This window comes from Artemia franciscana, chromosome 3 (assembly GCF_032884065.1).
Source record: "Artemia franciscana chromosome 3, ASM3288406v1, whole genome shotgun sequence".
In the NCBI taxonomy this organism is placed as follows: Eukaryota; Metazoa; Arthropoda; class Branchiopoda; order Anostraca; family Artemiidae; genus Artemia; species Artemia franciscana.
The window spans coordinates 46,924,083-46,937,627 of record NC_088865.1 but is presented as its reverse complement, the minus strand read 5'-3'; the positions used below and the strand labels follow the sequence as shown (position 1 = coordinate 46,937,627).

General features: G+C 32.4%; 1 protein-coding gene across 1 annotated transcript in view; it reads right to left on the bottom strand.

Moving 5' to 3' along the window:
• LOC136025338 (uncharacterized) overlaps nt 1-13,545 on the bottom strand; it is a gene marked incomplete in the record, with an annotated part of 37,526 nt that overhangs the window by 16,605 nt on the left and 7,376 nt on the right. Inside the window, 2 exon segments of the mRNA XM_065701261.1 lie at nt 702-814; nt 12,829-12,978. Of these exon segments, the coding sequence (XP_065557333.1) occupies nt 702-814; nt 12,829-12,978 (263 nt within the window).

Here is a 13,545-nt window from a genome sequence, read left to right as displayed (position 1 = left end):
GCACTAGTGTCTACCTTAAAGGATTTTAAGTGATCTGAAATCCATTTAAGGCATGTTAGGTATTAAATTATGCCAGTTGTCCAAGCCAATATGGAAGATAAAGAACGCAAAAGTCTGCCCAATCCTCATTAGTGTAATTATTTACACATCACAAAACATATACAATAGAATATGTAAAGATTAAACTAATAAGGAAGTGAATCTAATAAACCAATATTTAAGAAGAATTATTTTTTACACAAATCCCAAGCTGTCAACATGGACTAGGCCAGAGCCATGTATCTTGATGGTTCTGATAGAAGTATCAATATTAGCCACTGAATGCTTTCCACTTCAATGATGTATTCTCTCAAACGCTCATTGGGGCTATATTAATTATATGCATAGCCTCTAAACATAATTTTGAATTATTCAGAAGAAAGATTCACAAGTAAAATGCGAAGGAGGTAGTCATTTTTAGTTAGTGCTGCCAACCTTTTCAAGACCTGCAGCAGTTGAAGAGGGAGACGAACCATCTTACTCTTATCTTCTTTTGTTTGCTTAAAACTGTAAATTTAACAGCTGATTTGCTTTTCTAGTTTCATTATATTTTGAGCAAATTCAATATTTGATAGTTATTATTTTTGCGTTGGTTCCTTTCAATATGAAGTCCTGTTGCCGACTGTGATAATTTTATACATATAAAGTTTTGAAGTTCATACCAGTTCCTTAATATCTTTCTGAAGTCTTCCGTAACTGATAACACCATTTACATCGTTCATGGGATAGATATCCGTTAGCTCCATTTTCAGCTTAAAGTGATGAGATCCGGGGACTAAAAGATTTTAAGTTGTTAATTCTCAAAGACAGATGGAATTTTAAATAAAAATTAAACTAGTCAAGTTCTCTAAAATTGATAAAGATATAAAGAACTGAAAAAAAGTGCATCAAATGTATCATTCAGTTTTACTTTTGTTGTTTTTTTTTTGTTTTTGGCATTCTCTTTGTTGGTATTGTTTCTGGTCTTCTTATTAATACAAGAACCAAAAACAAAATTCTATAAATTGCTAGTTCATTTGATATTTATCAAATGAATAGAATATAGGAATCTATTATGTACAACTACTACTACTACTACTAATAACTCACTGCAGCACCAAGCCACCTGAGGCCAACACAGCTACGCACGCTCCTCCTCCAACCTAATCTATTTAAAGCCTTCCTCTTTACACCCTCCCATGAAGTTCCCATTTCCTTTAAATCTTTATTTATGACATCCTCCCAACCCAGACAAGGACGACCTGCTTTTCGTGTAGCCCCAGCCGGTTGGCCAAAAAGGACAATCTTCGGTAAATTGTCATCCTTCATCGGTAGAACGTGGCCTAGCCATGTCAACCTTTCTTTCATTATAGCCCTAGAAAGCGGGATTGAACCACATTTTTCGTACAGAATACTTTTTGAAATACGGTCGGTCAGCCGGGTACCCAGAACAATCCGTAGGTAATTTCTCTGGAAAACATCTACTAAATTTTCATCTGCTTTTCGGAGCGCCCGTGCCTCAGAACTATATTTGACCACTGTCATCACTATAGCTTCCAATATTCTAATCTTGGTTTGCAGACTTATCTTTCTATTCTTCCAAACTTTTTTTTAACTGTGAAAAAACACCCTGAGCTTTAGCTATTCTACTTTTAACATCTTCACTGCTCCCACAATCTTTACTAATAATACTACCAAGGTAACTGAAGCTCCTAACCTGATCAATTTTTTCGTTACCTAATGTCACCTGTTAATCTTCACTTATTTCTAGCCTTAGTGACTTAGTCTTCTTAACATTCATTTTCAAGCCTATTTTAGCCCCCTGAACTCGCAAAACCTCTAAAACTTCATTCATTTTGCTCACACTTTCATCTAATATGCTTAAATCATCAGCATAATCTAAGTCCGGGAGTGTTTTTCCTCCCCATTTGATTTCGTGGTCTTTAATTGTCTTTCCTGTGCTCCTTAAGACGAAGTCCATCAAAATGATCCATATAAAGGGGAATAGGTCACAACCCTGCTTAACTCCTGATTTAATACAAAACCAGTTGCTAACCTCATTTCCTACATTAACCGCAGCGGTATTATTCTCGTACATAGCACAAATCACTTTAATGTAATTTCTGGTATACCATATAACGATAAGACCTTTGTTAACGCTCTTCTATCAACAGAATCAAAAGTTTGCTCATAATCGATAAAACTGAGGACCAAAGGTGTTTAACAACGAAGGGACTTCTCAATTATTAACCTAAGAGTGAAAACTTGGTCGACACATCCTCTACCTTTTCTAAAACCGCATTGTTCTTCCCTTAAAACTTTGTCTACAGCATCTCTCAGTCTAAAAAGTATCATATTACTCAGTAATTTGCTACCTACAGAGACCAGACTAATGCCTCGATAATTACGACACTCACTCTTGTCACCTTTCTTATACAGTGGTTTAATTAAGGTTTTCCTAAAATCATTGGGTACTTCCCATTTTTCGAAAATCATATTCATAATCTTCAGTAGCTTATTCCTAACCTCAGAGCCACCTTATTTAAGAAAATCATTAATCATACTATCAGCACCTGTAGCCTTATTATTTTTTAATACTGTTAGTACTGTATTATGTAAAACGCTAAACATATATTGTAATTTATTTCGAAATTGAGGATTCTGAACGCGAAAAATGGCAGATATGCATAACATAGGGCACAATAATCCATTGACAAACCTAATCCATTGACAAGACATTCTGGCTACAGTTATGAGACATTTTATTTTTCTCGTGGTTCGAACCCATCCATCGTTGAAAATATATTAGAAATATCATTAATATTACTAGAAACTTAGATTAATATGAAGCGTTTTCTAAAGTAAGGGTAAATATCTTTTAAAGTGAATAATCAACCAAAAATTTATTTTAATTTTGAAATGGGTAGTTACTGCAAATAAAACAAGTTTGACGTGATTTCCGGGTCACTAAATTTCTTATATTTTACTAGTAAAACAAAGGTGTTAAAGATCAGACGATCTGCTAAAGGGAATAAAAAATTCATGTTAAAAATTGACCAAAATTTGATCATAAAAAAGCTAATATTTTTTTCATGATCCTAGCCAAAAACTTTTAAATAATGTTAGAATATTTCTTCAATTAAAAATTAGATAAAAAAAACTTACTACCGCCTTGTTTAAAATTTTAAAAATCATGATAGTGTGCTAACAGAAAATATAATTCTATATGAAAACTTATTTTATTTAATTCAAATTCATTGGCTTTTAGGTCTAAGCATCTGCCCAGCAAAGTTTATAAAACTTATCTTATCATAAAACTTATAAAAACAAAGATATCTTGTACCGTCACAGGAATATTACTTGCCTTTAAAACTAAAGTTAATATTTTTTGCATGATTCTAGCCAAAAACTGTTAAGTAACATTAGAATATTTCTTTAATCAAAAATTAAATGAAAAAGTTTACTAATGCCTTGTTTAAAATTCTAAAAATTATGATGGTGTGCTAACAGAAAATATAATTCTATATGAAAATTTATTTTATTTACTTAAAATTCGTATGCCTATAGGTCTAAGGATCTGCCCAGCAAAATTCACGAAACTTATCTTATCATTAAATTTATGAAAACACTAGCTGTTGGCGTGGAGCTTCGCTCACCACCAACATATATATATATATATATATATATATATATATATATATATATATATATATATATATATATATATATATATATATGTTTCTAACTACGTAAAACTTGCGAATATACAATATTCTTCGCTGTCCCATTGTCTGTGTATATAAATAGATTGTCAGGTTTACCGACTCTTGAACATGGGAAAACAATCCGTATTTAGATCTATACCACATTTTTCTAATGATTGCCCATGGGCTTTGTTGATGGTAATTGCTAATCGAATGTGCCCTTCCGGCGTCCCCGTTGTAGTTGTGTCCGTGTGTCCCGGTCGTCATTTATACTCCCTGTGTCCCGGTCGTCATTTGTGTCCCGGTGTCTCAGTCTGTAATTTCTCTTTGAGTGTCCTGGTCTTCATTTATATTCCCTGTGTCCCGCTTGTCATTTTTGTCCTGGTGTCCTGGTCTGTAATTTCTCTTTGAGTGTCCCGGTCGTCATTTACATTCCTTGTGTCCCGGTGTCCCGGTCTGTAACATGCGACAATAGATCAATTGTGTTGTAACTTTGTTCACGATCCCATTCTACACATGTAGAAATAGAAGCAATACGATTAGGTGAAGGCACTCCCAAATGCTTGAGAAGTTTGTTTGCAATAGATAAGCATAAATCTTCAATCATAACTAAAGTGCAGTTATAAATTTCTGTTGTAAATTCCAAGGTCATATCTGACCTTTCTAGCCGTATTCGGTGGAGTATATTCTCGGCTATTTGCGATTTGTATTTCTCTCATAACTCTGTAAAAGAGCAACTTTTGCCGGATGTAAAAGGTGTTGTATCTAATCCCAAGATGGATTATATATAAATGTAATAAATGACGAATCATTAATCTATAGGCATAATATTTCATTGCGCTGTATTTCTTATCCATTTCTTTGTTAGTGGCTTGATTTATCAATTTAATATTAAAGTGATAGCCGTCGGCTCCATCCCAAAAAATAATAGGATATTGTAGGGCATCGTAGCATCGATGAGTTTAATAAAAACTTCTCTTTGAAACGCCTTCTTATATACTTATAATGACGTCATATACAAAGCCTTTGACGTCATATACAAATCACCGACCATAACGATTGCCACTTCGTTGATAGTTGCGTATCAGTAGGCATCAATTCGATTGCTATTTTGAACAGAAGCACTAAACTATTGTTTATGCGGAAAAGATGTTGCAACTGGGAAACGATAGTCCTTTCAACGTCGTTTTTTATCAGCAGTATCACTTTCAGGTTGTTTGGTTTGTTTTACCTTGACTTGTCTTTCGTCACTAGGAAATACACATCGCCGAACCTTTGTTTTTTTAACTAAAATCTGGTAGGCATTGATGACCTTATCCAAGTCAAAATCCTAAACCCAATCATCATCGCTATCATTTTCATTTTGACACGTTTTGACTCTCGCTGTCCAGGTTGTTCCAGGTTTCTCTTGGGATTCCTCGGCACGCTTTCTTTTCATACTTTCTCTATTAGCCGCAAGCCTGTTTTCACGCTGTTGTGTTTCCTCGGCACACTTTCTTTTCTTACTTTCTCTGTTAACTGCAAGCCTTTTGGCATTAGCTCTTTGAGCAGCTTCCTCGGCTGTTTCTTCTTCATGACGTCATATACAGTCGACAAACATGACGTCAGTCGACAAACAAACATGCGTCAGTCGACAGTCGACAAACATGACGTCAGTACACAAAAAAGCCTGTTTTCACGCTGTTGTTGTGATTCCTCGGCACTCTTTCTTTTCTTACTTTCTCTATTAGCCGCAAGCCTTTTGGCATTAGCTCTTTAAGCAGCTTCCTCGGCTGTTTCTTCTTCATGACATACACAAAAAAGCCTGTTTTCACGCTTTTGTTGTGATTCCTCGGAACGCTTTCTTTTCTTACTTTCTCTATTAGCCGCAAGTCTTTTGGCATTAGCTCTTTGAGCAGCTTCTTCGGCTGTTTCTTCTTCATGACGTCATATACAGTCGACAAACATGACGTCAATCGACAAACAAACATGACGTCAGTCGACAGTCCACAAACATGATGTCAGTATACAAACAACTTATTTTATATATATATATATATATATATATATATATATATATATATATATATATATATATATATATATATATATATATATATATATATATATATATATATATATATATATATATATATATATATATATATATATATATCATGTACCGTCATAGGAATATTACTCGCCTTTTAACTAGGAACGCAAACCTAGTTATTTAAATAATAACAATTACAAATGGCTGTATGGAACTATTGAGTGTTTCTCTGTGCAGTATATTCTTCATATTTTCTATAAAATGAGATATTTTTGCATAATTATCCCAATACAAATCCATATTTAGTTGAATATAAATATTGTTTGTCAATAATATTCAGGAATATTAGATTTACATAATTTGTTAGATGGAAACGTTTAAAATATCTCAGCCATCACCTCTGACTATGGAGCAGAAAAAGAAACAAAACACAGATATGCTCAGTAATGTATATAGAAGGGCTGATATACTCAAAAATTCTAGTTCCTTCAATCAATTTAGATATTTGGATGGGGAATTACAAGCTGTCTCAAACAAGAACCCTCGAGCACAGAGCGTAATGAATGGATATTTTTATTGGGTATTTCGTTGAAAATATATTAGAAATATAAGGGTAAATGTCTTTTAAAGTGAATAATCAACCAAAAATGTATATAAATTTTGAAATGGGTAGTTACTGCAACTGAAACAAGTATGGCGTGATTTCTGGGTCACTGAATTTCTTATATTTTACTAGTAAGACAAAGGTGTTAAAGATCAGACGATCTGCTAAAGGGAATTAAAATTCACCTTAAAAATTTACCAAAATTTGATCATTAAAAAGTTAAGATTTTTTCATGATCCTAGCCAAAAACTTTTAAATAATTTTAGAATATTTCTTTAATCAAAAATTAGATAAAAAATTTACTAACGCCTTGTTTAAAATTTTAAAAATCATGATGGTGAGCTAACACAAAATATAATTTTATATGAAAATTTATTTTATTTACTTCAAATTCATAGTGCTTTAGGTCTAAGCATCTGCCCAGCAAAGCTTATAAAACTTATCTTATCATAAAATTTATACAAACAAAGATATCATGTACCGTCACAGGAATATTACTCGCCTTTAAAGCTAAAGTTAATATTTTTTGCATGATCCTAGCCAAAAACTGTTAAGTAATGTTAGAATATTTCTTTAATCAAAAATTAAATAAAAAAATTTACTAACGCCTTGTTTAAAATTAAAAAAATCATGATGGTGTGCTAACAGAAAACATAATTCTACATGAAAATTTATTTTATTTACATAAAATTCGTATGGCTTTAGGTCTAAGGATCTGCCCAGAAAAATTCACAAAACTTATCCTATCATTAAATCTATAAAAAAAAAAAAAACATATCATGTACCGTCATAGGAATATTAATCGCCTTTTAACTAAGAACGCAAACCTATTTATTTAAATTATATCAATTACAAATGGCAATCTGGAACTATTGAGTGTTTCTCTGTGCAGTATATTCTCCATATCTTCTATAAAATGAGATATTTTTTCATATCCCAATACAAATCCATATTTAGTTGAAGATAAGTATTGTTTGTCAATAATATTCAGGAATATTAGATTTACACAATTTTTTAGATGGAAACATTTAAAACATCTCAGCCATCACCTCTGACTATGGAGCAGAAAAAGAAACAAAACACAGATATGCTCAGTAATGTATATAAAAGCGCTGATATGCTCAAAAATTCTAGCTCCTTCAAACAATTTAGATATTTGGATGGGGAATTAAAAGCTGTCTCAAACAAGAACCCTCGAGCACAGAGCGTAATGAATGGGTATTTTTATTGGATTGACAACCATCCAATTCTCAATTCAGTTAAAATGATGCTTACTAGGCGGGGAAATTATACCTCAACATGTTTTGCTCTATCAAAATATGAAGAGGATGGGAAGAGGAACTAAAACAAAGTGATGTAATATTACCCAGGAAGTACTACTTAGCTTTGACATGTAAGAATTTGACAAAGGTAATCAAATGTTGAAACAGCTGTGTTTTGTCTCCCTTTTAATTCTTTTGCTGAGGGTGGCGTCTAGACTAGCCCGGTTGACGTAACACACTCTCATATTGGCAAGATCCAAATGATTCTTGACTCACAAATTCATAATTCGGGAAAGAAATGGTATGAAATCCTTCTTATTTCAAACAAATTATTTTAACGAGAATTTGGTTGAAGTATTTTAGTCTATATGTTGACTACAAATCAAAAACTTACAGTTTTTGAGGGTGCCTTTCTGAGCATGGTAGATGATTTGGTTAAAAATTTGAACAACCTCAATAAGTGGCTATGGTCTGGTGGTCGTTATACTGCAAATTTACACTTTAAAATGCGTAAACTTAAAAAACTCTTTATTTTAACACGGGAAAGGGATAATACTTGCTAAAATATATTTTAATTTAATGATTTTCCAAGGCTTGCAATATTTTCTTTTCGACACTGGAGTGTAATGCTTTAAATATATCTTTTAGTTGCAACTTGCAAGCTGTTGATAGCAGAAGCTACAATAATACCCTTGGATGATTTAGAAATAGATCAGGGTAAGGGTTTTTCTAAAAGTGAACTTGAAGAGCTTAATAGAAAAATTTTCGTGGAAATTGAAATAAATAAATATTTTATAGTAGGCTAAGTCGCATTTGATAATCAGTACCATCAAGTGTCAGTATAAGAGGAGATTTGAATTTGGGGAACAGGAAGATAAAAGGGAGCTTAATACTCATTCAGGGCTAACTTAATTGAATCTGCTAAGAACTGGGTATAGCTTCTTTATGAACCCACCAAAAAACCAGATTTAAATAATTGTTTTTTTACTGTAGCCAGTATCAGTTGACTCTTACGTAACGAGAACTTTGGAAGGAATGCAACTATTTCCCAAGTTTTTTTTCAAAATTTCAAAGTGAGCTCAAATTAAAGAATCGTTTTATGAATTACAAGCCACGTGGCTATCAGTAAGATAATATTCTGTCATGGTAAAGAGTTACTCATAGATTTAAGATCTTTCAAAACTAGATTCTTCAGAACAAAAAGGAAGCTGTTGATCGTGAAGTCAAACTGATAGGAATTTACGACTCGTCAAGTTGAAAAAAAAATAACATGAAGTCTTTGGATTTTCCTTCGCGTACAAGCACAGGGACTGAAATAATTCATAAAATTGGTCGAGATTCTAGGCCAATAAGAGGGAAGGATTGCATGGGTGATATCATGGTAGCACTTATTGAAACAGCACATAAGTCAAATTCAAAACTTTGTCATAAATCCCATCTCTATTTCACCAGATAATGATACACCTATTAGAACAGAACTAATGTGTTGGGTTTGCAAGGAGGAGATCCTTAATTTGGGGATGTGATCATCAAGACCTTTTTGACCCTAATTCACCAAAACATTATATTTAGTGGCAGGTCAAGAAATCAACTCATATTAATAATAAGCAACCATACTTTCTACCAGTTTATATATTCAATTCCTATTACAATTTAAAATTCATACTACCGTCAATAGTACGATTAAAGAGAATTGAAGTTGACCATGCCATATTGGTAACGGATTGTTTTTTTTTTATAAAAAATGACACCTAAATCATCCAATTAGCTCGTAGTTTTAAATTTAACATGGAAATGTGCTAAGGATACAGAAAGAGCAATTGAATATGGTAAGTTCTGTTTCTTAGATCCATTTTGCTCCTTTCCCAAATCCCAAAGTGAATTAACTCAAATGCAGCAAATTGGTATTTTGTAAAAATTTACTCTCTATCTAACAGTTTCTCAATAATAAAATGTATGCTTTATTAAAGTGTAAGTGTCTTTACCCTTACGGAGGGTCAATTACGTCTTCAAGTTTTGTTTGGAATTAGGGTTTATTACCTTTAAATTTATTTATTTTAAACATATCTAATGGGGACATTACCTGGGTGACTAAATATCAGTCTGTAATTTTGGGGAAAATGAACTTGTGGGCTTTTTAGATCACCTTAATACATAGAGGCAAAATTTACAGTTTACCTTAGAAATTGAAATGGCAATTAAATTATCGTTTCTAGACCTATGATTTATTCTTAGTATTGATAGATTGGGTTTTACTATAAACAGAAAACCAGCACAAAAAAAAACAGATATGTTGATTTTTTAACATGAATCATCCATCAGTTGAGTCATCCATCGGTTGTACGGATGAATCATCCGTACAACGGTCGAAAACCGTTGTAACCTCTTGGGAGAAGGTTTGTAACTCCCAGGAGGTGTCCACGTGCCGGTTGGCCCAACTAACCAGAGATTCAAAGGATTTTCACTCTTTGTAAAAATATGTCGACTTATATTTTTAGTAGCCATTGGCCTAACACCAATGCCATAGGAGCTTTACTCATATAACGTTCCAGCAGTTAAAGCATAGGCCAGGCTCTTACTCACAATATAATTTAAAGACACAATAATAGCAAACCTTAGAAACAGCCTTAAATTTCTTGTTTGGTTATTGTAATTATACCCTGATCAGCGCCTCCTACTGTTCCAACTGTTCATGGTGACAACTTGGATAGTCGAATTCTCTGGTACAAGAGTCACAAAAATCCTATATGTAGGAATTACGATCCTGAAGTAGAATTTTGTATCCTTTCGGTATCACACAAGTATTTCATAGTGTATATTTTTCACCGTATTTTCCCACTGAAGATCATAGTGCAGGTCTTACCAGACCAACTGTCCAAGATACACAAACATACACGGGACACTAATTCACCTTTTACTCTTAAAACACTGTCTTCGAACTAACTAACGCCTCAAGGAAAAGATTCTTTTATTTTGAATACCCACTTAGATCATTCTCCTGTTAGTTCTTCGCGGAGACGGGAGAAGCAACCGAGCTATAAATGACCAAAGTTTCCATAGAGAACAACAGAATTCAAGATATATAAAACATTTTGTATTAAAATGTTATAAAGGAATTTTAATTATTTCACTTCTTTGCACAAAGTGTCTAAAGTTACTGTCTTCAATTTTCTTTCAAATTCCACTCAAACCTCCCTGTAAACTAGATATATTCATTATATTCACCCTTGCTGTGGATCGCAATTACTTCTCCATCTTGAATCCACCAAATGATATCACATTTCTATTAAATAATTTCCTCTAACCCTATCCTCTATCGATTTCCTCTATCCCGTTCGGGACTCTTGTCTTCATATCCCTTTCCCTTTCATTAGCGTCCATTACAAAAATGCGAGAAGTAATCATTCACATGAAGTAATCATATGAGAAAATATTTATTGAAATAAATCAATGGAAACCTAACATAAGAAAATATAAGGAAATCGAAAATAAGATTACACAACACTATTTTGGACAATCCCGTATATAGTTTCCACCATTTTTTTCAAAAACCAATCACATGCAATAATATTAATTGTTCTCAAACCAATTAAATTTGTACAATAGTTATTAAGACTAGAATATTTAGAATAAATTTGTAGCTGTAATGGTGATAGTTCGCTTATAATAATGATTTTTAACCATGTGTAAATAGTCTCTTTTGTAGATATCCTTAAAATCCAGTATAAACTGAAGTTTAAACTGACAACTTCAGGCCAAACCCTAAGTTTCAATTGTATTAGCAGTTTAATCCTGACAATTTAATGCTTTAAGGCTTTAACGTCGTTTTCAATTTTTGTCTTAAAGGATTTGAGAAAATAAAAAAAAATGGATTTTTCAATATCTAGGGAGTGTAAGTGTCACCAAATCCTCTCTTCTCCTTGTAATTCCCACCCCTCTAGAAGTCGCTTGATATTTCATAGAAATTATTTATACAATTAAAATATTTATACAATTATTTATACAAACCTGGACTTTTGATGGTAATCCCATCACTGATAGTATTCTATATACAGTTGAAAGAGGAGACTGACATTGATACTATAATAAAAATAATCTACAGAGTACAATAAGGGTTAGTTTCCTTAATTTATTCATTCAGTACCCAGTATGCTTCATCTGACAATGTTTTTTTCAAGAATCATCTAACAATTTCTATTTAAAGATCATAAATATTATTCATCTGAAATAAAAAAAAAGTTACTTATCAGTTAAATAAGAATAAACAGTAAAATTTGTACTCTTTTTAAAGTTAACATAGTACCATGTGTACCAAATCTTAAAACCAATTTTGTTTTAATTCTTAGATTTTTCAATGCAAATTAAAAGTCAAACCATGATTTTTGTTGATGTGTTGGTGGTTCCCTTTCTTATTCTGTATTAAGTGATGAGCTGTGGAAGCTCCTTTTAAAGAAGGCTAACAACCAGATTTTATAGATTAACTTGTTTTGAAGTTGACCCTAAGTTACCATTAATCAATTAAAAAGTATCTAGGGTGGAGCTACCTATAAGGAAAGTCAACCGCTATTTCTTTTATATTATCTCCATTAAAAGTCAAATTCTTATGAAAATGACCATCGAAACAACCTAATTAAAGGATGGTATTCTTTTGCTTCATTTTTACAATTAGTAAATATTAAGTGGATAGTGTGTTGCAACAAAATGCAATTTATAACCTAATTAAGGTAAGAAAAAGCTGCAAAAGACATACAACAACTTTATTAATCTATCACCTCATATATTAAATCAGTGTATATTGTCCATTTTGATTCATTTCATTTCAATAAGTTAATGCTGGAAATACGGTTTTCCATTGCTAGGAGGACCTCTTTTTACGAACAATTGCTTCTTTTGGTGTTCAAAGTTTGAGTTCTATGCGTAAGTGAAATTTAAATAATCCAAAATGTTCACATAAACTATTTCAAAACAAAAAACAGACTCTGAAGGATTACTTGTAAAATTTTTAGTTTTTTCAAATTTAACTGCCGCGTTAATACTTTATTTATGTGTTTGATGCTCGTGATATAGAATTAATGCCTTCAGTAATGGACTTCAGAAATATATATTATGGTCATCTCAATCAGAAGATAACTTGGCTTTTTTTTCAATCGTTGTTCAAAAGATATTAAAAGTGCAGAACTGAATGGTAATTTATATACAGAATCTTACCGTAAATGCAGTCTCCATTCTTCTCTAAGAAAGGGTATTGGCACAAACATTCGAAATCTCTGTTTCCGAATGAGTCGTAAGTTGTCTGACAGACACGGGACACTTCACCACAAATGACAACTTCATCATCTAGGCAGCTTTCAGCTTTACCTGTAATTAGTCTTTTATTAGAAAAAATGAACATTTATTATTATCTCAGCTCTCTCTCTCTCTCTCTCTCTCTCTCTCTCTCTCTCTCTCTCTCTCTCTCTCTCTCTCTCTCTCTCTCTCTCTCTCTCTCTCTCTCTCTCTCTCTCTCTCTCTCTCTCTCTCTCTCTCTCTCTCTCTCTCTCTCTCTCTCTCTCTCTCTCTCTCTTTATATATATATATATATATATATATATATATATATATATATATATATATATATATATATATATATATATATATATGTAGATGTAAATAAATAAGAAAGAAATAAATAAAAATAAATAGAAAAAGAAACGAATAGCTTTTAACAAAAGCAAGCAAAACCAAAACAAAGAGGAACTGACTAGAAAAAAATAGGAATAAGGACAATATTTCACTAGAAAAAATATACGATTATCAAAGGACTATTTCTTCTTCCAAAGTAAGTGGGTATTAAACACCTAACATTTTGTCTTGTTCCACTAAATTGTAGAAGGATATGCTTGCACTTGTTATCGAGGATTAACCAATTTCCCTCAATTCAATTCA